Source organism: Plectropomus leopardus, chromosome 6, assembly GCF_026936395.1.
Source record: "Plectropomus leopardus strain MGB_pleo_1.0 chromosome 6, ASM2693639v1, whole genome shotgun sequence".
NCBI lineage: Eukaryota > Metazoa > Chordata > Actinopteri > Perciformes > Serranidae > Plectropomus > Plectropomus leopardus.
Genome location: NC_142181.1, coordinates 17,444,222 through 17,471,570, shown reverse-complemented (window position 1 = coordinate 17,471,570; position 27,349 = coordinate 17,444,222). Strand labels below are relative to the sequence as shown.

General features: G+C 39.7%; 2 protein-coding genes across 2 annotated transcripts; one reads left to right on the top strand and one right to left on the bottom strand.

The window, feature by feature from the left end:
* The first annotated feature begins 1,352 nt into the window (after positions 1-1,352).
* Positions 1,353-27,145, top strand: cpda (carboxypeptidase D, a). Its single transcript, XM_042486136.2, has 21 exons — positions 1,353-2,157; positions 4,626-4,873; positions 12,664-12,806; positions 13,524-13,693; positions 14,121-14,542; positions 14,708-14,899; positions 15,471-15,638; positions 15,987-16,096; positions 16,289-16,391; positions 17,116-17,258; positions 17,355-17,524; positions 17,624-17,926; positions 18,655-18,850; positions 19,055-19,190; positions 19,382-19,528; positions 19,704-19,802; positions 19,894-19,958; positions 20,158-20,289; positions 21,108-21,293; positions 23,057-23,159; positions 24,246-27,145. Exons 1-21 carry the CDS (start codon positions 1,508-1,510, stop codon positions 24,470-24,472), a joined length of 4,113 nt encoding a protein of 1,370 aa, XP_042342070.2. The 5' UTR covers positions 1,353-1,507; the 3' UTR covers positions 24,473-27,145.
* On the bottom strand, positions 21,482-22,793 carry LOC121942849 (uncharacterized protein C22orf31-like). The gene is made up of 2 exons (XM_042486137.2): positions 22,513-22,793; positions 21,482-22,366 (listed from the first exon to the last, which is right to left on the bottom strand). Exon 2 carries the CDS (start codon positions 22,355-22,357, stop codon positions 21,836-21,838), a length of 522 nt encoding a protein of 173 aa, XP_042342071.1. The 5' UTR covers positions 22,358-22,366; positions 22,513-22,793; the 3' UTR covers positions 21,482-21,835.
* Positions 27,146-27,349: the final 204 nt, after the last annotated feature.

Sequence of the window (27,349 nt, the reverse complement as noted above, 5' to 3'; positions counted from 1 at the left end):
ACTGTAGAGCAGAATATGTCAGGTAGTAGATGTATAAAGGGAAAGAAAGAAGTTTTTTGATTGTTTTTATAAATGCTAAAAAATGTGCAGGAAAGTAAACATATATTGCAATAAAGAAAAATAAATAGGGATGCTAGAAATGACTACTTATGACACTGAATGTATGCCAAAAAGCCAGAAGGATATTAAACTATTAACAGTGTCATATTAGGGCTGGGCAATATGGAGAAACTCAATTTCACAATACATTTGATGAAATATCTAAAATCATTTTTGCAGCAGTATTGTAGGGTTGACATATGTTGCTTTTACAAAATATTTACACAATTAGAGTTTTGTATAATATTTATCAGTAATGTGGATATGATGAGGTGGGTAAAGCAAGTAACAGAACAGCTAGAACAGTCTGGTAAATTCAGAAAATGACATCAATCTTCCTTAATGCAATCTTTAAAACCAGGGAAAGACAACACTATATTTGGCATTTTGCCAATTATCTGTATTATTTAATTTTGATGATCACCTATACAGCTAACTTATTAAAAGGTGCAAAAAAGTGTTCGCATGGGAGGAACTTTTACTTTGTATAACCTCAGGGAGCCATTTTTATTTATTAATCATTTTAATTTTCTTAATTTAAAATTTCCCTTGACTTTGTAACAAGAAGTTGCTGGGAACTGGCTGTATATGATGTTGAACATTTCAGTTTTTTTTGTGTGTTGGAGTTTTTTATATTCCAAATTCTAAATATTGACAAAGATTTTCATTTTGCATGCATGCATATCTGTTTCAAATATTAATAATCGGTCTCATTAACTACTAATAATCACTATTGATATCAGCATTTGCTCTGAAAAATCAATATTGCCCCTATTGAAATTAGAGCGACAAGATAAAGAAAAACAAACATGCAACTTTTTAAAATTAGTTTTTATTGTTGTCATGTTCAATCCATACAATACTCTTGTCCCAAAACAGGCACAAGACAATATAGGCCTATTCATTTATGAATGCCAAGGTATAAAATTATTTTTGATAGATTTAGAATATTTTAAGACATTGTCTGGTTCAATTATTCATGTAGAAAGAAGAGATGTCAGAAGAGATGCTTTAAGTTTTATGATAAGAATGGTATCGATTACAACCTCTTTTTACAGTTGAAAACAGAAATCTGACACTACACTGAACTATTAGGCTACATGTATAGAAGAATTGCAAAGCAATTAAAACGATATAAAAAAAAATGTAAAGACAAAAAAAATGCTTGCTGAATGTGTCGTCCTTTTTTCTCAACAATCGTGCAACTCCACCAGTCCATCTTAAATTGTGGCGTCACCAAGATGCTCCGCCCCTGTGAGCTGAGCGGAAGTGGATGGAAACACAGGCCAGACTAGACCGACTCTGACAGCAAAAATACGTCTGTCGCTGCGGAGCCAAACTCTCCGGACCTCGTGTTTGCCGTTTAATTTTTCAGTCCGAATGGTGTAGAAGTAGAAAATACATCAATATGGTGAGCATTTGGGAGCGTCTCTCTTCGGCACCGAAACTCCGGGTGCCACTTTTCGCCTTTCTGCTCCTTTTTGTTGTCTCCCTCGGTGAAGGCAGGCTGCGCCGGACACGAAGCGTCAGCAGCTCGACGGAGGAAACGGTTGAAACTTACAACAAATACTACAGTTATGCTAACCTAACCGGACGTTTACAGTCTTTAGCCCAGAAATACCCTCACATAGCTAACCTGTCGAGCATAGGTCAGTCTGTGGAGGGCAGGGAGCTCTGGGTGATGCGGATCACCAAGGACCCCAACACTGACACACCAGGGAAACCCAAATTTAAATACGTGGGGAACATGCACGGAGACGAAACCGTGTCCAGGCAGGTACTGGTGTACCTTGTGGAGTACCTGCTGACTAAATATGGGGAGGAACCGCGTATTACTGAGCTGGTGAACACCACGGATATTTACATCATGCCCAGCATGAACCCGGACGGCTTTGAGAAGTCCAGAGAGGGGGACTGCGGTGGAGACAACGGGGGTCGAAATAATGCCCGAAATGCTGACCTCAACAGGAGCTTTCCTGACCAGTATGATGGGACACATGTCAACCAAGATGATGTCCCAGAGGTCATGGCTATGATCAGATGGATCCAGGAGAAAAAGTGAGTCTTTTATCGTCACACTGCACACACACACAACCCACAGCTGAATCCATCATTTTATCGGACTACGCAAACTGCTTCATGCATTAAAACACACAAACACACAAGCAAGACTTTTTATCAATTAAAGCACTGAAATAATAGTACTAATTCAACCAGGAACTGAGGAAACACAACCAAAAGTGAGGAAACACCAGAGGCAGGGGATAAATAAATAAAAAAAATAGATAGATAGATAGATAAAAGTAATAGTGATTAAACAAATAAAATAATCTGATCAGTAGATAAGAGGTAAATGAATGTATAACGGCAAAAAGTAAAATAATAACTAAATATGTTACAAATAATAAAATGATATACCATCTAGTAAAACAGCAAAAACACACTAAAATGTGTAAATAAATAGTTAATAAATACATATTTGTTTGAGGTACATTAGTTTATATAAAAAATAAATACTCTAAACAATAAATAACAGGTAACCGGAAAAAAAAAGTAAAACACATTAAAGAGTGTAAAAGAGGTGTCAATAAATACATAGTTGTTTGAGGTCTTGTTTGAGGTCCTGTTGCCCAGAGCAAAGACTGGAATGACTTCAGTAAACTTCATTAACCTGAAACACCTTTTTGTTAATATGTATCTCGCAGAGAAGGTTTTGGGGAATGTCAAACATTTCTATCAATGAGCAACTGTGTTCTTTGTCGCCTTTCAGACCTCAGAGGCTGGCAGGTGTGACTCACAATAAGGTCAAGCACTTCTGTACTAGATCACCATAATGGCCTAGTATGAAGACAGGGATGCAGTTAGAGATTTGTCAGTCAGCAGAAATTTTATCTGCAATGCTTTTCCTTATAAAAAAAATGTTCAATTTTCATGCAAAAAATGCAAAACTTTAAGTTCCCCCAGCTTCTGGAATGTGATAGATTTTCGTGTTTTTTGTCTTATTTGAAAGTGCCTTTAACTACACTGCTGGTTGGTCAATACAAGCAATTTCAAGACATCACCTTTGGGTTCAGGAAATTGTGGTGTACATTTTTCACTATTTTTTGTCATGTTATAGATCAAATGATTACAGGGTGTCTCACATTAATAAGTCCAGAAATGTCTTAAAATCAGTCATATAAATCTAAATAAGGCCTTAAAGTTCATTGAATAGTCTTTCATTTGAAGTCCCGAGGTCATAATTGCCACAAACACTTGATCTAATTTTATATATACATCTTGTAATTTATTTTTGTAAAGAAACGAGTCAAGCTCTTCCAAGTTAAAGTCCACATTTCTAATGTTAAATCTTTAAGCCTGCCGCTGAGCTTAATTCTGTCTTCTTACCTAATACTTGCACTTACCCTGTTGGCACAACATGGATTAACCTAACTCATTCTAATAACCATATTCCTACATAAAACCTCCCTCTGCATGGAACTACAAATATATTACTTATCTGTATAACTGCCTGCAATACTAGTATTACAAGAAAAGTTGCTTTGTCCAAAAATCTGTCTTAAATTTGGTCTTAAAAGCAATACATTTAAGTAACAGTTACTCACTTACTTAGTTAGCTAGTTTTTATTTCTGTGTCATGCCGGTCTGGCCCATCCCACATGGAAGAAGACATGAAGACACCGTCACAATCCAAAGCATTTGTCATCTTCCAGTTTTAAAAATATATCAGCAAAAACCAAAACTCTATAAAACATAATTCTCTGTACCATATTCATATTTTATCATCCTAAATGTTTGCAGTTTGGTTTTTGAAGATACAGATGTTTATTTTTTTTCTGTAAATATAATTTAACTTTATTCTTAGCTGCAATACTTCAATGGAAAAGAGGATGGTTTGTCTAAAATCTGTCTTAAATTTGGTTAATTTATTTTCTTTTAAGGGTCTTTAAAAAGATTTATATTTAAGGGGCTGATACCCTGATCTAGATTAGTCGATTAACCAAAAAACATATTTGGGTGGCGTCCTGGTAGCTAAATAGTTGGGTAGCATACCATATAAACACAATGTCTAAAGCTCAGTTCAGCCGGGGACTTTGTTTACATGTTGTACCCCCCTTTCTCTCTTTCTTTTTTTCTGTTTGCTTCTCTGCTATTAGATATTCAATAAAACCATAAATGGCCAAAGAAATATCAGCAGATTTATCGCTAATAAAATATAATCATTAGCTGCTACCCTGATTTAACGAGTAACAAACATTTTGGCTATGAGAACTCAGTATGACTCAAAATAAAGTCGGCATGAGCTGCTTTCTTGGAGCGCCATAATCACATGGTGTGTATGACCAGACTTTAAGTCTACATGTAACCTTAAAAGTGACTCCAGTGCTGCCATGCAAAAGGGAATTTCCCTATAAGCAACTTCAAAAAACAAAATTATTTCCGTGTAGGAAAAGTCACACACAAGTATTGTATTTAGGTAGACTTGAATCTGTCCCTTAAGGCTAAACGAACCTATGTCTCTCCAGATTCGTGCTGTCGGGGAACCTGCATGGTGGCACTGTAGTTGCCAGTTACCCTTTTGATGACTCAGCCTCCCACCAGCAGCAGGGCCACTACAGCCAGGCAGAGGATGACAGCCTGTTTCGCTACCTGGCCCTGGTGTATTCCCAGAACCACCCTGTGATGAAGACCGGTGAGCCCAACTGTCCCGACGCCCTGGATGAAACTTTTAAAGATGGCATCACCAATGGGGCGCAGTGGTATGATGTGCCTGGTAAGATAATCCATTTGTTTTTGTTCTTAATGCCCACTTTAGTGCTGGAAAACTAGTTGTTGTAGCGGAATCGCTCTTGGTGTCTGTGGTGATCAGAAAACTGTGACCAGTAGTTCTTGAGTTGACCGTCAAGCCACATGAGTCACATGCTGTAAGTGTCTTTAAATGTACCCTCACACCTTCTCTAATAAAGCTAACAGAAGTAACACACAGAAGTAAGACACGTTTTTCCATGGAGGCGGCCAGGTGGGATTGGTGTGTTGTTTTTTGAATGAAGCCGTGTTGTATAAGAGGATTTTATTTCCTGTAATTGTTCTCTCATTTGCTTCAAGTGTTACATTTGTTATGAACAGCTGCCAAGTAAAACAGCTGTTCAAATCATTTGTAATGACAGTCTAACCTGTGTTACTGTGCGATATCTCCCCGTCTGAAAGCCAAGTATGCAACTTGTTGTTCGCTGCATACAGTATGTGGGTTTGCACAAGTGGTATGCACAAGCTTAAACCTGCTTGAGGAAACTCAGGAACAAATAATTACAATTTCCTTTACACGTGGTGTAGCACAGCTTAAAGGGGAGCAGCAGCAAAATTAAGAATTACAGTATTGTTATTTTTGTGAACATGAGTTCACTCTCTCTCAGCCAGAGAGCCAGGAAGTTTCAAACTTTTGACGCATCAAGTATATAAGTCTGGAGCTGCTCCGTAGACAATGAATGGGAGTCTGATTTTGTGGACCCATTGAATTATTTATTTGTTTATTTATTTTTTATACCCAAATTAACTTTAATCTGTTGAATGCTCATAATCATAGTTCGTGATACTTACAACAGTCCAGTGTCATCTGTAACATTTTGCACCATTCATTATCTATGGAGCAGCTCCAGACACCCTATCACATCACACATTTGAGTTTTAGCAGCCTGGTTTTTGGATTTGGGAGAGTTGTTAATGTGTACTTATATTTTTTGACCGTCTTAAGCCCTATTTGCCTATGACTAGTACTACCTGAATACCTCATGTGATTCAGAAATTACTCCTCCAAATCTGAGTTTCATGCTGCGTATTTGCACTGGATAAGTGAGTTTGTACTTTCCTCATATTTGCTGACATCGTCCCGTAGATATGATACCCATTTGTAACGACACTCATTTGTAACGCCACTCTACACAGTACAGAAACATGGCACAGCACTATGAGCAGTGATGTACAGTGCTAATCTAACTTTTTCTTTTAAATGTGGGTTAAAGAAACAGAAGCGTTTCTGCCACGCACTGGGCCTCACACAGCAACATTCTCCTAAATTTCTTTTATATTTTCTCTAAATTTTCTGGTAAGAGAAGATATGAGAAATCAACTCCAGATGCATCCAATGCTCTTTACCATCCAAATTTGCTCTTACCCAGGTGTGCTCAATGCTGAATCCCACTTGATTATAAGTCCCCTATTAGTATAGGTAACACTGCAGAAACACTATATAAGGGCAGGTTTTGTGTGCTGTGTGCAAAGACTCGGGACACGACACCAAAAAAGGTTGTAAAAAAGGAGGAACTTCTGCAGTAGTGAGAATGACGTAGGCATACTGTGAAAAAAAATGAATAAAAGTACATGTGATTTCAGGGAAATGTATTGACGTATTAAAGGTAAAAGTACATATGCAAAAAAAAAAAGAATTTTAAATTTAAATATACTTTAATAAGTATATATGAGAAGCTGGAACCATGAAATGGTGTTTTTGCATGAGACATGACTTACATGATGAAAGAAATATTTGCCTTTTTTTTTTTTAATTATTTGACTAGTTGTTTCAGCTGCACTTGTATATTTTCATATTTTTGGTTTGTGCACAAAAATCTTAATTTTTAAATTAGTTATCTAATAAATGTAGTGCAGTAAAAAGTACAATATTTCCCTCTGAAGTGTAGTGGAGTAAAAGTAGAAAGTGGCATGAGAGTAAGATACTCGAATAACATCTGAGGAACATAAGTTCTCAGATTTGTACTTATGTACAGTATTTGAGTAAATGTACAAATGTACAGTTCAGCTTTGGTCAGTAGAGGGACGCACAGCAACTGAAATTACAGTAAATGAGATCAATGCATCAAGTATAGTAGTATCTTGCATGGGGTTCATTGCCATGTCATTTACCTCATCATCTTTCTATATTTTTCTCTTCTGATTGATTTGAAATTTTGTTTTGCAAGCATGCATGCTGCAGAGCAAGATGAGCCCTCCGCACGCAAAATGCTGTCACCAAAACCCTTTCATTTATAATTGCCAATGCAATCTCTGTAATTATTGATAGGATTTGAAGTGTGGAGAAAACACAAAACTTAAGTATGACCCCAAATCATAAAGACACTGATTTGAACAGGAATAATTACATCACGATTGCTATGTTTGGTGAAATACGGTAGGTAATTTGCGGTGGAATATTTACTTGACAAAGTATAGTCATGACAGATTTGCACAAGGCTAAGACCACAGATGACCTCGGCAATTATTACAAACTAACAGTGGTTCACAGGTAATACTAGTCCTGTGCACATAGGGTTTATAGATCATAGGAATAATGTATGGATTTTGAAAATGGACATAGTTACCATTTAAGCTATTGCAAGGTTTTTCTCTCTCTGCAGATCACAAGTGAAGAAATCAGCCTTTTCCGAGAAAAGTAGCTTAGAATACACTCAAGAGAGTAACTTGAACAACTTGCTCTTCAAAGCTGCTTAGAGCAGAGGCAGCATGACCAGTAGCTATAATTCCTCATTTAACAAGTTCAGTTAAGAAACAACATAAAGCAAAGATCATTGATATGTTGAGTGCCATCACACATCTTAGAGCTGCATTGTGTAACTTGTTAAATCAGTTTAAAGATTGTGTAAATAGAGCGACATAGAAGAGACTTGACTGATTCATCATACGTAACAAAAATAATTTCAGTCATATTTTAGTCATTTAAGCTCAGAGTGCTCCACTCATCGTGTAATTCTGCCAAAGCCTGTAATTACTGAGCGAGTTAGAGCAGCAGACAGGTTTACCATGACAGTTAGTCAGGGCATATTAAAGCTTATGGCCTAATAGATTGAATATTCTGACTCCTCATAGATGTGTGTGTATATATATATATATATATACACACGTGTGTGTGTGTGTATCCTCTTAGTGTCTTTTAATACCTTACATAAAAACAGATTGTGCTGTTTCTCCACCTTCTACAGTTCATCTGGGTTCTGTATCACAGGCAGGAACTTGATCAGCTACTTTTGTTTTGTTGCTTTGACTGGTGGAGTTTGCAGGTGGTGGTGAAATAGTCTGCGGCTTCAGGTTACTGCACTGCTTTTCCTGTTAAGATTTGCCTTGTTGTAGTAAATTTTACGTAAGGATAGTGTGTCTTCCAGTTAGTGTTATCCAAACGGTAACCTCATGGGGCTGAAAAATTAAGCTGAAGTGCCAAAAAATTCAGTTTCTAGAAAAGCCACTTGAGACTAGATCCAGAAACCAGTAAATCCACACAGACTCCCATGTTAAATCACCCATCTTTACAGCAGAAATAAATGTTTATAGCCTGGTACGAAAACAGTTTTGGTCTCTATAGCTAATTTTCATATAACTTACCTGTTTACATTATATCAAGGCTTAAAGTTGTGCATATTTAAGGGTGTGGATACTTTGAGTCAGCTGTCTGCTACGCATCTCCACAGTCTGAGTCAGATCCACCCTTCACCCCTCCAAAGCTCCACTGACTTGTTCAAACATGGTCACTTCTGACTTAAAAAAAATGACTGCATGCTGATGGCTAAACCACTGAACAAGAGGATTCAAAACGCGAGTCCACAAACCAATGGGTGATGTCACAGTGGCTACACCCATTATTTTATATAGCCTATGGTGCTTTCACGTTAATTATCATGCATTTACCTTGGTTGATTAATTGACCTTATTAAACTGTAGCTCTCCAGAACAAGCAGCTCTTTTCCTCTCATATTATTCCTTCCCTCACTTCTCTTTCAAAGATGTTGGATGTGGAGTGTGTACATTTACTGATATGAAAGACCTTTAAGCCATAATTAAAGACATTTGAAGACAGAAAAGACACAAATTGGTGCAAAAAACCCCCAACAAAAAACAGAAAGGAGGTAATTTTGAGTTTACTTTTAAATTTTCTGGCACAGGAGCTCTAATCCTCCGTTTCATTTGTGTCCCCTCCCAGAAATGTTTTTTTTTTGTGCCCAGTTTACAGTAATTTAATCATTTCAACACTTGAATGATCCATCAAGCCAATATTTTAAGTTTATGAGTCCCCAGTTTTTAACCCTAAAGTATGAGTGTGTGTCTGTGTTTGCACTGTTCTGAAGTGGCAGTATGATGATGATTATTTCTTTGATTAAACTGTCTGGGAAAAATTTTACACTCTGTAAGCCAGTGTTTGAAATGTCCTGACACATAGTATCAGGAGTATTTAAAACAGACAGTATTTTTTCTGCTGTAGGTCACCTTAAGAATGATGTCATTACATGTCACGCTGTCCGTTTACCACCAGGAACCGGAGCTGTAAATCATTGACAAAACTTTGAGCACACACTATTAAATGACAGCAAAAGTTTGCATATACTGATCAGTGTAAATATTGGCTTTATTTGTCACCAGTAATGGAAAGCAGATTGATTAGTGAATGGCTGATTCAGTTGAAGATTACCTCTTTTGTTGTTGCTGTTTCTCAACTAAAACGGCCAGCATTCAGGCCGGTTCAGGCTGTAATATGAGCCGCTTATTAAAGCTTTTAGCAGCAACAATGTGCGAATCTCAAGGTGAAGACAGACATCAAAAAGTGTAAAACAATTGCGCACACAGACAGTCCTTGTATCTGTCTGACATGTCTCAGTGGACAAAATGTCACCGCTAAAACTGGGCTAATGGCAGATGATGGAAACGGTCAGGACATTGTGTGACATAATAAGTGGCCCAGGCAAAGAGCCAGGGCCAGGAGTCAGGGACAGGAGTCAGGGACAGGAGATTTTTTGTGTGGCGCTCAGGGCTTCAAATAATGATTCGGCATAACATGTTATCTTGACTCGTAATCTTTTGACACACCCTGGCCTCGCAGGCTGTCCTTTACGTTTTAGCTGTAATTTAGTTCATGTAACTCTCAGCACAGAATTTGGACACCGGTGTTATTGAAAATGTATATTGCTGGTTTTAGGCGTTTCCTTAGCTTTTTGACATGCACAGTGTTAACTTCATGTGTAATTGTATGAACTCACGGACTAAATCGTTTCAAATAAACTGTAGGCATATGTTGTGGTGCTTCAGTATGTGCTGAAAGATACACGTCACTGCCCCTGAGACATGCAAGAGAACAAGGTCCACTATATCATTTTACTGTATGGAAATACAGCTGTATGCTGTGATAATCTGAGGCCCTGGAGGTGCCCGAGAATGCTCAGATAGCTGCACTTTCATGCTGCGTCACTTTAAACTGCTGACAGTCATATGATTGTAAAACGTTTCTCTAAAGGCAGCTACGCCAGTGACTTTAGCTCCTTTGTCTGGCTGGTGGTTTCCTGCCAAATTCAGGGAGTGTCGCTGGATCCTGTACATAGACAGGATGTTTAAGGTTGGGTCAGCCATAGTCTCTCTGTGTGTTTGTCATACTCTGTTAGTTTAAAGCAAATGCTACCTGATTCAGTTTGAGCCACTTAAGGTAACTGAGCATAGGATGACGCCTAACGTCCTAGATAAAAGGGTATTGTATCGTTTGACCTGTTGGCACAGCCAAGTATGGATTTCCACACAGTCACAGCTGAATGTAGATCTAGTGTTGTTTGCTCATCATTAGCAGGTAAGTTTTTTTTAGAGGGCTAAGATTAGTTGGTTGACATAGCACCCTACTGTCTCTGCGGCCACCACAGGGGGGTATAGCCTCTAATGAATAACCCCAACACACCTCTACACACCACCACCTTCAAAATAAGCTCAGAGGGCCTGGTCCTTATTGTTTTGTGAGAATGTTTGTATCCAGCAGTTAAGTGTCGATGTATCACCCTGGGACATGCAAAGGGCATGCCCCATAGACTGTGCCAGCTCTTCAAAAGTGATACCAAAACATTTTAATTGCCCCCTGGTAGCTGGCAGCAGTATAGGTCATAAACCCCGCCCCCTCTGTGTTAGCAGATAGGACATGGACCAAACTGATAAGTTCATATCATTTTTCCCAAAGATGTTTTCTGTCATTTTAGGTAGTTCCTGTCTTGCTGATGTTTGTTCAAGTGTTAATTTTGCTGATAAGTTTGGTCATCATTGTTTAATTAATGCTATAAAAAGGGGCTTCAATGTCATGTTTAATAGCTGTATGAATTAATCGGTACGTTCGCAGTCAGTGGCGCTGCTTGCAGTTGGTCTGTTTGTGGGAACTTGACACTGCACAGACTCTGGCTCTAAGTGACATCACCAGGGCAAGATGGCAGCGGCCATACAGTTTGGGATGTGTGTGATTAGAGTAGATTAAACATTTCTACTATTTCAAGAGTGACATTTCAAGTAGGATTTGATTATTGAAAATATAAATGATGCGAAATGGCTCCAACAATATATATTTTTAAGTGTTTTCTTACTTTTAAACTAGTCGAGTAGTCTAAGTTTAAATTTCTGTTTAAACATTAAGAAAATTAGTCGCTAGGAACCTCCCAACTATCTGTTCTGTTAGATCAGGACAAAATTGTAAACTGGAGCACACGTCTGAAATGCATTAGATGAGCCATTAAGAGTTTTTCACTTCTTCTGAAGTTGCACTTTATAGTCTCCAGTGAATGACCTGGCAGCCAGTCACCCTCAACGAGTTTCAGACCGCTGAACAGCTGTTGCTTGACCGAGGATGACTCTCAGGAACTTGTGCTTGTGGTGTATATTTTGGTACGCCTGCTCTCAGAGGAAAGGAGTGTACCATAACAGCCTGCAGCTCTTGCTCTCCTTAGCTTGTAAGGGATGCATCGTAATATTCTTTACTGCATTAACAGGATCTCATCATCTCATCAAACAAATCACATTGTTAATAAATGGGCAGAAGTGTGAATAATGGGCTGTAAAGCAGTACTCGCAGTACCTTGCATCCCATATTTAACTGTGGTAAAGTGTTAGGGTTGTGGGTGCACCATTTTCATTAAAACACTGTGAATACATTTACAGAGACCCAAAGAAAAGCAGTCATATAAGTCAAAGAATGTCTTTGTCGTTTTCTGTTGTGGTGTGGTCGATGTCCTCCTCACTGGGGGTGGTGGGAGGGTGGTTGCCCCGCTGAAGTTATTTGTCAGTATTTGGTGTGTTAGCTCTTTCACTAAGGCCATTGCAGAGTGGCAAAAGGTGGCTGTCTCTCTGGGTTCCTGCAGCCTCCCAGCAGGCAGTCATGGCAACCCTCCAGCTCGGGAGCCTCTGGCTGCCTGCTGTCGCTCCGGTGGGACAGCCGGTCAAACAGCCTGCCCTCCTGTGCCTCTCTGTTTGCCTTGCTGCAGATGTCATGGCTTGTTGCCACTTTAAACACTATGTTTAAACAGTGGCATTGAAGAGACAAAGATGGGCTCAAGCCTTTCCAGACAGAGGTTTAATAAATTGGCCTGGCACCAGTGGGGGTCAAATTTAAGGAATCAGAGTATGTAGAAGTATTGACTTTATGATTACAAGTTATACACAAAAGTTTTACTCTATTAAGACACATCATTTTCTTTTATTTATTATATGATTAAATGTGTTGTGCCATTTCTAGAACGATTTGTTAATTATGTCTGTCTTGTTATTTAGGAGGCATGCAGGACTACAACTACCTTTATGGGAACTGTCTGGAAATCACCATGGAGCTGAGCTGCTGCAAATATCCTCCTGCTTCTGAGTTAAACAAGGAATGGAATCTGAATAGGGAATCCCTACTGGCCTACATAGAAAAGGTATAACTTATAGCTAAAAAAAGGGGGTAACGATGTATCAGTAGTCATTACAGTTAAAATGTAACCTGTTTATTTAAAATGTCAATTCCACAATCAAACCCTATCTGATACCTTTGCAGATTTTCCCCACACATTCATTTATTTATGGTGAACCACCACAATATCAGGCTTTTTCTGCCACAGTTAGATTTTTTTGTAGCTGTGTTTCTTTCTCTATTAAGCGACTGAGTGTACTCTGGGCACAGATGGAGTGCACTGTAAGTGAAACTTAAAAATTTGTCAGGCCATTTAGCTTTAGCGTTGTCTATCATTCTTTAACAAAATTTAGATGAAGCTGGCCACGTTCCCATGGGAACAGCGCCCTGCACGGTCCAGTGCTGGTTCTAACCAGCAAAAGAAAGTTTGCTTTCACTCACCTCTGCAGAGGTTGCTCCTCTAATCCATAAGTCTGATCCGATCTGACGTTTTGCAAAAGCCTCAAAATTCAGAGAGGGGACACAGGATGATCATAAAAAGGACACACACACACACACACACACACACACACACACACACACACACACACACACACACACACACACACACACACACACACACACAAAGAAAACAAGCTACAGCCAAACATGTAATATAATTAAGTGGAAATCGCTGCTTTGGTGAAACATCTCTCTAGCTTAGCAAGATGGCCTTGATATTTACAGTACCACTGTCTTCCAGGTCCATATAGGTGTCCGTGGCTATGTGAAAGAGGCCACCAATGGCACTGCCCTCACCAATGTCAGCATTGTGGTGGCAGGCATTCGCCACAACCTGATCACAGGAAAATATGGGGACTACTACCGCCTTCTAATTCCAGGAACGTACAACATCACAGCTGTTGCCCCGGGGTGAGTAATACCAATGAACGTCCTTCACAAAGCAGGTTTTCAAAAATAAGCTTTGCATCAAAGGGCTTACAGAAATGCCAAAAAAATGTCAGGTTTCAAATTTCACTGCAAAGAAAGATGAGAGTCGACTTGTGCTCCATACGATCAAAACAATGAGGCTCAGTGTCCATGTCTCAGCCACAGTTTCCCACAAGTGCAGCACTGAAGGAATGCATAACATCACCTACTTCCTCTTACAGAGTTGAAGAGTAACTCTTGAAGTGAAGAAATATATGTATCACAGGTTCATTGGTGACTTCCTAGTAGAGAGATTAAAAGGCACTGATAATTTTTTTGTTATTGTCATCTAATTTTGGTGCTTCCAAGTGATTTTGAGGTGGAGTGGAAGTACTCAAGCATGTGTTTTTTTTTTTTTTACTGTATACAGCTACACACCAATGACGGTCCACAGTGTCCAGGTCATAGAGGGTAAAGCCACAGAACTGAACTTTACCTTGGCTCCTGTGGTCAATGAGGCTGCAGGTGGCATCACTGTGACTACAAACTCCATCCCAGCTACCAATGACCCAAGCCTCTCCACCACCCCAACTGACTCCTCTGACTCCATTCAAACCCAGCCGGCTCCTTCAGGGGAAAGCGAGAGCCGGCCTCCTTTACTTCCTCCTGACTACCAGCCCATCCAGCCTCAGGAATTTCGTCACCACAACTACGCAGACATGGAGCTGTTTTTAAGGAAGTGCAGCAGCGCGTTTCCCTCTATTGCCCATCTTTACTCTGTTGGCCGCTCTGTGGAAGACCATGAGCTGTATGTTATGGTCATCTCAGACAACCCCACCATCCATGAGCATGGTACGCTTTCACCGTTTGAGTAAAGGAGCTGGGATGCTTCCTTTTGATTACATGTCATGTAACTTTGCCCTTTAAATTTTCTGTGTGATGTGTGCATTGGCATTAAGTTTAAGTTTTCCAATATTAGGAATTTTCCCTCTGACCTCCTTTTTGTTTCCATATCAGGTGAGCCGGAGTTTAAGTATATCGCCAACATGCACGGCAATGAAGTGGTGGGCCGAGAGTTAATGCTCAACCTCATTGAGTACCTGTGCCATAACTATGGTACTGACCCAGAGGTCACTAATTTGGTCAACAATACCCGCATTCACATCATGCCTTCTATGAACCCTGACGGTTATGAGGTAGCCAATGAAGGTAAGGGACACACATGGGCACAAACTCAGGCTAAATTCACATGACAGGGCTTAATGCTTAATTCAGAGTATTTCTCCAGATGTGATCCTTCTGCCTAGACTGAAGTCAAGTAATGTCTTGACATCAGTGTGAATGGACCTCGTTTGTAAGATGATGGCAGATATTGTAGTGTCCAGGTCACACTGGTGTTACATGATAAATAAGCAAAGATGTAACATTTCAGGACTTAAACTGTATTGCAATCAGTTGACTAATGTTGCTTGAGTGTATGCCGCTAACTGCTCAAATTTATAGAAGAAGTAAGTGAAACTGAACACACAAAGTGAGCAAACCACATTCAGAGGAAGGAAGTGAAGGGGAGATGGAGTTGAGCTTGTGTACATCTTTAAGCAGGAACTTGCTGCAGTTGCAGATACATTTAATTTTTGTTTCATTTATTTATTTATTTATACAGGAAAATAATTAAAAGTAATATCAGGTGTGTTAAGTTAGTTAAAACTGGCCTGACTCTGTTAAAAAGTGGTTTTCAGCATACAGGGGACTTATAATCACTATTACTTTTTCCTCACAGGTGATGTAAAAGGCTACAAAGGGCGCAACAACAGCAACAATTTTGACTTGAACCGCAACTTCCCAGACCAGTTTGTTACCATCACAGAGCCCAGACAGCCAGAGACTATAGCTGTGATGAACTGGCTGAAGAGCATCCCCTTCGTCCTGTCAGCCAACCTCCACGGAGGTACTATTTTATTATGAGCTTTTAGTACCAAAGATTGTTGTCTTTCACCATTGGTGCCACTATTTGGTAGACTTAGACTCTCGTCTGTTCATTGTATCTATAAGAAGTATTGTGTACGTTTTTAACATGTTTTGCTTGTATTGTGTGTAAAAAAAAAAAAAAAACATTTAGAGAGAGTAACAAAACACATAGTTGGGTATTTATGTTACTTCAATAAATTTGCAGCATTTCTGCTATGATTTAAAAAAAATAAAAATAGATCTGGATATAAGACTAGATCATGAAAGGTCAACCAGTTATTCATAGTTATTTTACTAGCTTGTCATACGGTTATGTTGTGGAATTTAGGTTCCCTGGTGGTCAACTACCCCTATGATGATGACAAAGATGGGACATCTCACTACAGCCAGTCGCCTGATGACAAAGTCTTTCAGCAGCTGTCTCGTGCTTACTCACAGGTAACTGGACACTGTTGCTGTTGGATCCTTTTCAGGCTGGGATATTGTCTGAATGCGGTTTCATGTTGTAATTGACAACAAAATGTGGACAGATAAAAGCCACTGGCTTTTTGTGGAATCTGTGGAGAGACAAAGTTTGAAAGCTTGACCACAACAGTACTCATTGTTGTGTTGTGACTTGTGTGTGTGCAGGAGAATCCTTTGATGCACAATGGACACCCTTGTGAGGACCTGTACCCCAATGAATATTTTGAGGATGGCATCACCAACGGTGCCAACTGGTACAGTGTTCCTGGTAAGCCCATGTCTCTCATACTTCTTTGACACTTGCCACATTCCTTTTTCTCACACAGAAGATCAGCAAAATCACCCTTTTATATATTAGTTTTGTAGTTTCTACACGTTATATGTAAAAGTTGTTGAAAATAAGCTTTGCCCACAACTCTGTGCAATTCAAACTTATCTTTTGTGGCTTCAAAATACTTAGAATTGATAAATATTTTTTATTTACAATTAAGTCTGCTGGTTTGTCTGCAAAAGGCCCAGTGTGTAGGATTTAGGGGGCTCTATTAGCAGAAATGGAAAATAATATAATAATAATAATATAGTTTTTGCGTTGGCCACCATAGTTAGCAGCCACTCCGCAACTGAACAGTGTTTGAAAAACACTGATTTTTAATGTGATACAGCTTTTATCTGGGATTTTACCAGTTTAAATCACTGGGTCCCTTTGTTTTGAAGAAGAAGAGATCTCTGTGGATAATTCAGCTCCTGGTAAAAACCTCCTGAACATCTGTATGTTAAGTTATCAGAGAAAAAAGGTGAGCACACTTTTGCAGGTGCTGGGCTTGCAGCCCACCTGCTACGAGCTTGACCATATTGCAGATAATTCAGGTCCATGTTAAATCCTCCTGAACAATGAACACTGAAGAAATCCCAACCAGGAGTTTACACTTGGCACACAGTTTTGCATTTGTTTAAGTTTGAGATGAAGTGTAAAGGAGCACTTTTTTCTCCAGGTGGCATGCAGGACTGGAACTACTTAAACACAAACTGCTTTGAGGTGACCATCGAGCTGGGCTGCGTGAAGTACCCCAAGGCCAAGGAGTTGCCAAAATACTGGGAACAAAACAGACGAGCCTTGCTTCAGTTTATACACCAGGTAATAAAACAAGACTCTTAACTTAACAGTGAGCTTTCTTCTTACTCGACTCAGTTTTGCATCTTCTCACGTGTATGTGGTTATGTGTCTCTGTAGGTTCACCGTGGAGTTAAGGGCACAGTGTCTGACATTAGGGATGGCACAGGAATTCCCAATGCTACCATTAGTGTGCAGGATATAGACCACAACATCACCACAGCTCATACTGGGGACTACTGGAGACTGCTGGCCCCTGGGACATATTCCATCACTGCCTCCGCTCATGGGTAAGATTTAGGCTTCAAGAAGAAGAAAAACAAGGAGAGTATCATTAAGTTTTTATATATTTCTGTGCTACAATGTCTCCAACTTTCTCTGTTGTCTAGTTATGAACCTGTGAGGACCTACGCCACAGTCCCAAAGGAAGGAGCAGAGGTGGTGGACTTCAGACTGACACGTGTACACTCAGAGCCTAGTGGCCAGTCTCCTAAGGGTCCCCCACCCACACAGAACCCATCTGAGAAGGAGTTCCAGAGCTTAATCAAGGACCTGTCTCTGGGCCAGGGTTTGGAGCAGCTGGTCAGGAGCACGGCCACAGAGAGCAGCTTCCGCTACAGACGCTACAAAGAGCTGTCTGGTGTTTTAAGAGGACTCACACTTAACTTTCCCAAAATAACATCTTTACACAGGTAAGCAGGCTTTTCTCTTCCCCAATGTCCTGTATGTGAACCAGCCGACATCATTTTTTTTTTAATTCGCCGCACACACCAAACTGACATCAAAGCACTACTGGTGACGAAGGGCGACTTTTGCCTTGCCTGTGTCTCAGCCAAAAAAAGTTTCACTTAAACACACTACAAAGACTACAGCAATGGCCAAATAACATGTATGTTCTGCACCTGCATGAGAGAAAATATGTCCTCATAACAGCAGGAGGCAGTAGTCTTATTTCATCATTCACAAAGGGAAACTTGAAGGCCAGCAGGACAGATTTAGGAACAACAACACAAAGAATTACAATCCGTTTCTGCTAAAGAGCTCTATTGCTAAAAACATAATATTATGTAACATAACAAGTTTGTTTCAGTCTCCCACGCTCTTCTCGTCCACTGAACTAAACTGCCAGTCAGACTGACTTCACTCACAAGTAGGCTCCTCCGTCTCGGACACCTTTTCAATATGCTGAATTTGGCTGAAAAAAAGCCCTAAAAGGGGGGATTACTACCATTGGTGCAGGACACACTGTAAAAACTTGGGCGCTCACCAATGGCCCAACACTGACCAACAGCCCACCATCAGCTTGATGTCTCAGGGCCCGAAAGATACACAAATGTTTGACATCACACCTCTATACCTCTCATTCTCTGTATGCCAAAAATTCTGATATATATTCTGATTTTGTCTTTTCTGTGTCCAGTTTGGGCCAAAGTGTGGAGTTTCGAACCATCTGGGCTCTGGAAATCTCCAATAAACCAGGGGAAGCTGAACCGTCTGAGCCCAAGATCCGCTTCGTAGCAGGGATCCATGGAAACGCCCCAGTGGGCACAGAGCTGCTGCTGGAGTTTGCTGCCTTCCTCTGTATCAACTATGGCAAGAACCCAGCCATCACCAGAGTGAGTTTTGGGTGTCTTAGGAAATATAGTGTACTGATAGTCTGGACTGTATGAAGTAGTATATTTTTCATGTAGGAATACACAAAGTTCTTTGTTCACTCTCTGAAAAGTCTGCACTCTCTGCATATATGGAATCATATCAGTAAACACGGTATGTGGTTCAGCCCCGCCTGTAACTCTTCATTCTCTGTTTCCTTTCCTCAGCTGATCAATGAGACCCGGATTGTCATTGTTCCTTCAATCAACCCAGATGGACGAGAACAGGCTGTTGAGAAGCAGTGCACATCCAACCAGGGCATGACCAATGCTCGTGGCAAGGATCTGGACACAGATTTCTTTGGTCAGTTGTGTGGATTTGTGTGTGTGCAGGTGAACTGAGAGACAGAGACAAAAGAGAAATACTTCATCGACTTATTCAAACTACAATTTGTACACAGATTTGTTAGGAACGACACAAACAAATGTCATTGCACATACACTTGCCATAAGAAGGTAAGCATGCAAACATTTCCTGTTTTCCTCCTTTTATAGGCAATGCGTCACAGCGTGTGGTGGAGGCCCAACCAGAGACCAGAGCCATGATGGACTTGATACTGGACAAGGGCTACACTCTGTCTGTAGCCCTCGATGGAGGCTCCCTCGTGGCTACCTACCCTTATGACAAGCCTGTCCAGTCTGGTAGTTTTCCTCACAGCCTACAAGCTTTTCATATGTAGTTATAAACATACATCATACAGCAGCAATTTGCAAAGAGTAGGATAAATAATGCTTTATTTCAAGACTACTTGCTGTTAAATGGAACTTAATAGAATTAAGTTTTGCTGTGTGGTTTCATGTACTCTTTTTTTTTCAGTTGAAAATGAGGGCACACTGAAGTACTTGGCAAGTGTTTATGCCAACAACCACCCCAAGATGCACCTCGGGGACACTGGATGTTCAAATAATGGGCAAAGTATGTAGTTTAAGAATTATTAATAATCATTGTTGTCATATTGGTATTGAATTAGTCATTAATATCCTAATGGGACTTTTCTGTGACTCAGTGGGCAACATCCCAGATGGAGTTATGAGGGCAGCAGAGAGACAAAGTCACATGGGGAGCATGAAGGTAAGTCTGTCCACCCTCAGTGTCTGTGAAACCAGCTTCTGCAGTTAAGTTTGGGTCCATGCTGCTACTGCACGATTTTTTGAGCTATGATCTGAAAAGTAAAAGCAATCATTAAATATTAAAAAATATTTAAAAATTAGTTAGGGATATCTGTCAAATCAGTTTATGTGTCTTCTTGTGTCTACACATCTCCTTCCAGGACTTCAGCATGGACTTTGGCCACTGTCCAGAGATCACAGTGTACAGTGGCTGCTGTTTGTTCCCTCCCGCTGAGCAGCTGCCCACGTTCTGGGCCGAGAACAAGAAGCCTCTTCTGAGCATGCTGGTGGAGGTATGATGCAAGATTTTATCACCACAACATGGAGACATTCCTACACATGGATTAGTAAGCGCTCCAGTTTTAAAGGGACAGTTCACCCCAAGTCATAAATGTATATTTTTTTCCCTCTTACCTTTTCCTCCTCTTTATTAATCTAGATTGTTTTGGGTTTTAGTGGCAGAGTGTTGGAGATATCACCCATAAAGATGTCTGCCTTCTTTTAAATACTGTGGAACTAGATGTCACTTAGCTTGTGGTGCTCAAAGCGCCAAATGAATACATTTAAAAAAAACTCAACAGCAATTTCTCTTTCCAGAAATCATTGTGACATTACCTTGCTCAGTGGTGCTAGGTAAGCTAGCAGTAGATGCACGGTTCCTTCTGCGCAGTAACATGATTGGCAGGTGTAGTGTAGTAGAAGAAAATGAAAAACATAAAACATGAAACTGCTCACAAAAAGGTCTGTGGATATCTTGAACAACCGGGTCATTTTAAAAAAGACAAAAAGCTTTTCAAATGTATTTTTTTGGCACTTTGAGCACCACAAGCTGAGTGCCATCTGATTCCAATATATTGGAGAGAAAGCAGACACCTCCAACACTTGGCAACTGGCACCAAAACAATCTAGACGGGTACATAGCATTAAGAGTGACAGTGAAATCATGTAGTATTGATTTTGGTGTGAATCGTCCCTTTTCAACAAGTGTATAAAAGACATAAAAATATGACATACTCAAATCAAGGATTTTAAGATTTTTGATTAATCTATATTATCATTTTTCTCCATCATCACACAGCCTTAATTTTCCCTCCGTTTCTACCCCATCCAGGTTCATAAAGGGGTGCGTGGTGTGGTGAGGGACAAAAGTGGAAAGCCTATTGTTGGGGCAATCATTGTCCTGAACGGGGGAGTGAGGGTCTTTACTGCAGAGGGCGGTTACTTCCATGCGCTACTGGCTCCTGGTAACCACAACATTGAAGCTGTTGCGGATGGTTACCAACAGCAACGTCAAGAGGTACAAAGCTTTTTCGTAATGATCACTTGAAATGCATACAAAATAGATAGATAATAGAGATAAAAACAACTGGGGAAATTCAAGACATTTTTACCTGATATGAAAACAAAAAGTTTTGAAGATGTGACATAAGGAGCATTTAAACGGGATGACAATGCTGAGTAAAGCAAGAGGCCCACACTATCTGGTTCTAAACATTGAATTTTATGATCAAGTGTTACAAAACAAATATTGTTCCGTGTTAAAAAGGTGGTTTCATACACACAGTACCAACAAAACAGGAACCCTTTTCATGCGGATACAAACGCCAATAAAAATGCAGCATTCACAGATTTTTGTCCTAGAGGTCTTGTAATTTTTTTTACAGTTTATAAAGAGTTTTAATGTCAAACATTTGACATCTTTTTTCACTAAACATTTGAAATATAAATTCAGCTGATACATTACATTTTAAGGAAAATTCTAAATTCAAAATAAAGTCTTAAGACACATAAATAAAAAATATCACACTCGTATTATAGAAAGTCAGTGGAAGAATATCACTATGGTTCCCCATTAATGTCTACATCTATAAAAGGTGTAGGGCGAAGCACACAAAATCTCTCCATCACCTCCACCTTTCCATTTTGTTGTTCTGAAATTTGAAGTGTGGGGTAGGCCAGCTCTTTAAACAGATGTTCCTTAATGTTACGGCCCAGCTCCAGACCATAGGCTGCGAGCTGCCCGCAAGGCCTGAAGAGCAGGGGGTCCACAACTAAATGATACGTCTGCTGGTACTCTGGTACTGTGAAGCCGTGCATCATCAGAGGTCCTGGCTGGCTGGTTGACACACTGCCGGAGGTCTTCTGTTCAGTAGTAGGCACGCTGTGGGGTAGTTTGACTTCTGGAAGAATGGCAGCATTTCTTATATACCTGTCATCCAGCGGTTTCTGAGGGTCTGCTTTACTCTGCTCACACAATATGTCCAAATCATAATATGGAGCCGACATGAGTTTCCTCTCTTTAATAGTCTCCCCATATTTCTTAGGACATCGAATACTCTGCCGCAGGCCATAGGGACGCATTTCACTCCTCTGAAAATCAAAGTGACATTAGTGTCAGTGGATTCAAGTGCCTCTGTAGGTTGCTATGAATTATGGTGTCAGAAAACAACCAGTAAACCATAGTAATGACGGAAAAAAAAAACAGGAAAGAAACTAGGATCAAAAGGTGCACTTACTATTTTGCAACAACTTTTTGGGTTTGTGTCCAGGCCACATTACTGAATCAGGTCTGTTTCTTCAGCTTTGGGTCTCTTTCCTCCATTTTTTAAAAATACTCCACTCAAATAATGACACTGAATAAATGACAGGCACTTCTTCACTTGCTATGGAGAAAAGTCAAGCAAATTACAGGTGAATTCTGACATTTTTGCAATATACCTCCCAGAAGATAGCTGTTTAATTTAGGATTTTTATGAGTCAGTTCTCAAATCCGAACCTGCAACAGATTATACTAAGCAGTCACACCTGCAAATGAGGTCTCCTAATTAGGTAATCAACAACCCCACTTTTGTAGGATGCTTTGAGTTTTAGCTCCATGTGCAGAAAGAGTGGATGAGATGATGTGGTAGAACTTTATATTCAGTGGCTACCACAACCAATATAAAAAGTTTGATTGTGATGTTTGACATAATTCTGCTGTTATACTGTGAATGGCCATCCCACTATGACCATGTTTCATGAAGGCTCAGAGGCCCATTTAAGGATTTTGATGTGTTGCAGGTGGTGGTGTCTTCCTATGAAGCTGCAAGCTCCATTATCATTGAGTTTGACATGGACAACAGCATCTTTGGCCTGCCCAGAGAGTTTGTGGTGGCCAGTGCAGGTAAGCATGTCTACAAAAATGTTTACATGGCAAATGAAAATGAATATTACACAAATATTTTTGTTCACATGCAGCAGTGCATACTCAAATTCATGTACCCTAACATGTTGTTTATCACATCAAAATATGGAAAAGTGGAACAGCTGGAGCAGCTTGTGCCATTTTGCTTTTGTGCAAGATAATGGGATTTTTTTAAAAGCTTGCCATTAGTGATGAATCTGTTCAACCATGCAAACTTAGCCTTTCTTTTTCACTCCTTCAACCACCTTCTTGAAAAAGTTGGTGTTAAGATCGTAGCACATATCCAAAAACCCGTTGATATTTAAGTCTTTCAAGGTGCTTTAAAGTAGGAGTGTTCCTCCTTCCAAACAAAAAGGTGGACTTTTCTTTTGCCATGCCCCCACAGCCTTGCAAATTCCTGTTGGTTTGTGTACAACTCTTCCATGACAATGCACAGAGCTGATCGTAAACAGGCTAGAGGCCGAGTGTTGCAAATGGGGTAAAAACCCTAGTTGTTTACATGTCCAGAGAATGTTACCAAAACCAGAATAACACCTTATGCCAAATGTCTCAGTAGGAAAATGTGAAATTCAGAAGGTCAAAGGTCAAACTGGGAATAACAACAGAAAATGTTGTTTACATGAACTGAATGGAATTCAGAATATTGTCATATTCTGAATATTAGTGTGCATGTAAAAGTATTAAATGTTGCTAAAAACCTTTAAGTACAAGTCTAAATCTAAAATCAGTGTCTTCTTAAATTGTTTTTGACTCTCTTTAGTATGTTAGTCTTGTGATCTTGACACAGATGACATGCACTCAATAACAAATCCCTTTCTGAAATACTGTTAAGGCACACAATAAATCTCCTTTAATTATTTTTACAAGCAGTTTAAACGCTTTAAAAGAGTGTCAAGAAGACTGAAGAACTATCTTATGTTTTGTGTTCTTAATCATTAAAACAAAATTTTAGATGATCAATTTTAGCTGCGATTGAATCCTTTTTTAGGTCTTTTAATGTTTCCCAGCTTGAATCTGTGTGTATGCAAACATGCTGACTCGTGTATTTTCTCTTACTCATCTCAGCGGCCTCCATGACAGCGCTGGTGGTGACGGCATGCATCATCTGGTGTGTGTGCGCAGCTAAGTCTAATCGACAAAAAGATGGCTTCCACCGCTTGCGACAGCATCGAGATGATTATGATGACGAGATCCGGCTCACCTCCATGGGCTCCAAGAAGTCGCTGCTCGCACATGAGTTTCAGGACGAGAGTGAAAGCGATGAGGAGACACTGTACGCCAACAAAATCTGAGAACCATTGCACCAGATTGGCTGTTGGCTCAGTATTTTATTTTGATCTCCCCCTTAAATTTAACCAACAAGGAACAAGATAAACTCTAGACAGCATCTCTGTCTTTCTTTATGAGGAAGATATGAGTGATAAAGACACTTTGTTCTGTTGTACCATCAAGCTCTAAGGACTCACTCCCAGTCACTCAGTTGTTAGTGCTACTAAATTATTACTTTTAAGAGCATCCTGCTGGTTTCCAGACTGAAGGGGTGCTTCATCTCTACCTGACTGGATCAGGAGAAAAAGACAGAGAAGGTGGTAAAAAAAAGAGGGAGAGAGAAATAAAGGTTGGGTCAACTATGACCCTCATCCGTCCTTTGATAGCAGGTTTTGAGTTCAACAGCTTTTTCATTTCCGAGCCATGCAAGAGTGCCCTTTTAGACCACTACCTGTCCTGCCTGGCTGAGGGATTCCAGCCCGTAAGTCCAAATAAACTCTTGTTTCCTGGATGTGTAATGAACCCTGGATGGAAGTGATTAATCTCACACAATCTCCTTGTTGATATCGTGCACTTCTTTTACTACCGCTTTGAGCTAGGAAATTAAATTTGTGATTGATCTGTGTCTTTATCCAAGACAGCATTGCCACTTTGAAGCATCTGAATCTTCGGGAGACTGAATCCAACTCTGTGCCTTGGCTTCTGTAAAGTTTACAGTCCGGTCGGGCTATAGTATGTGACAGAAAGCAGCAACATAGTGAACAGATATTTGATCCATCCTAAACTCAGGTGGTAGGAGAAGTCTGATTGAATGACTGCTGAATTCCAGTGTTGCACTGTTTCTGCACAGGTGACTCTAGGCTGGCCGGCCTGGGTTCAGTAGTTTTGTATTTTTCCAGTGAGTCAATGTTGCGGCCAGAATCATCATCATGGGAGCGAGCTTCTCAAAAGCTTTAAAGCATCAGGGAGAATATGTTACCAATGAAATGCTTGAATGAAACCCTTTCTCATTAAGTGCAGGGTGCTCTGATGTATGAATGGAGGTCACTTGCACTAAATGGAGAGTAAGCATCGTCCCATATCATTGGCCAAGAAAAGAATATCTCTAAATATGTAATCATAAAACAAGAATGTATTTTTTTCCCTTTTTGTTTTAAGTGAAGTTTTGTTGTAAGATATGGAAAGTAACTGCTGACTTTCATGCATGTCACACTGAATCTGTTTTTGGTAAAGGATGTGCATTCTCACCATGTCTCACAACAAGGATTATCTGTTTTGTTGTCATTTGAATGTGTTTATTCCTCGACTAAACAACACTTCAGAGTGCAAAAGTCCTTCTTCCTTTGTCCGTCCATTACTGATCACTGTCTAGGAATCATCATCAGAGCCACAAGTTGCGTGATTTAAAGATCCAGTGCAAAGATATTCCCATTTGTCAAATTTATTGTAAAAGAAAGGGCATATAAATCATGATGCATCTGACTGAAATGTGGTTTAAAGATGAGAAAAAGTTATGAAATTTGTTCAGTTTAGACATTAGTTTAAAACTGCTCAGTACATAATTGTTCACAGGCTTCCCACTGTCATGAAATTCTTGGAAAAGTTATATTAGAAAAAATCTTTTCCAGGCCCAGAAATGGTTTGGAACTATTAATGTTTTGGAAATAATTCAACCATTGTCGTAAAGAGCATAAAAAGATGGCCAACATTATGCGAAATATGTTCCTGGTATTACTAATTTAAAATGTGCTGCACTGTGTAACCATTGAAATATTGCTAGTTACATGTGATACATGGCGCATGCAGCTTGTAGGGGGCTGAAGTGTCTCGTGCAAGTAAAGTCAGCAAGCACAGGCAGTTTACTTATCCACAAATGCTTGGGGAAGTGTGTGTTTAGGAATTTATGGCATCCAAATGACAAATCTAATAAATTACTTGAGAGGCAGGCCATAGCTGCACTGGATTGGTGCAGCTATGGCCTGGATTTTGGACCATTTCTCATTTGTGTTTTGTTAAAGATCATTAGTCATTGGATGACAACATTTGAGATGTGTATACACATGAATCAAAGAAGCGTGTTTTTTGTTAAATATGGTGAAAAAAATTTAACTTTAAGCATCTTTCAGAAAATCAGGTGAACTTCCAAAAACCAAATGTGTGCTAATATTTACATTAGATCTGCAAATATAACCATTCCTAATCGAATTAAAATTGTTGCACTGGGTCATTAAAATCATGTGGCTCATAAGTTGTGAGCCTGGCATGTTTTCCATCACATACTTTGAAGGAATACACACTTGTTGACTAAAGATTTTGCCTTGATTTACTTTTCCTTTGAGAAGAGATTCTCTCCTTTTAATAAATGCAGCTGTTGTCAGTTAAACCTGATATCTGTGTGGAGAGACAGTTTTGTACATTATTTTTCTTTCTTATACTGTGTCTATGAATGCGTGTGTATGAATTTTGAAAGTTGAGCGTGTGTCAGGGTCACGCAGTGTTGGTGTGAAGATTTTATATGAACTGGAATCAACTGTAAATAATGTTTGCCAATTGTGAATTAGAAATTAAATGCAATGTATGTTAACCAGGAGTCCACACACAACAAAACATTCAATAAAAACCTGTGTGTGATCATGACATGCTAACATGCACAAAGCCTCATAAAAACACAATGAAATAAAACCTCTCACAGCTTCTCTTTTGCTTCTGTGTTGCATTGTATTATTTTTAATAACCAGGGAGATTTGGGGATACAGTGACTCAGAGGATCTAACATGTCATTTAACTGAAGGGTTTGTGGCTCAATCCTTGGCTCCTGTCTTCAGGTCAGACCTTGAGCAAGAAAATGAATTAAAATTGCCCTTGAAGGCTAATATCTGAGCGTGTACACGTGTGGGTAA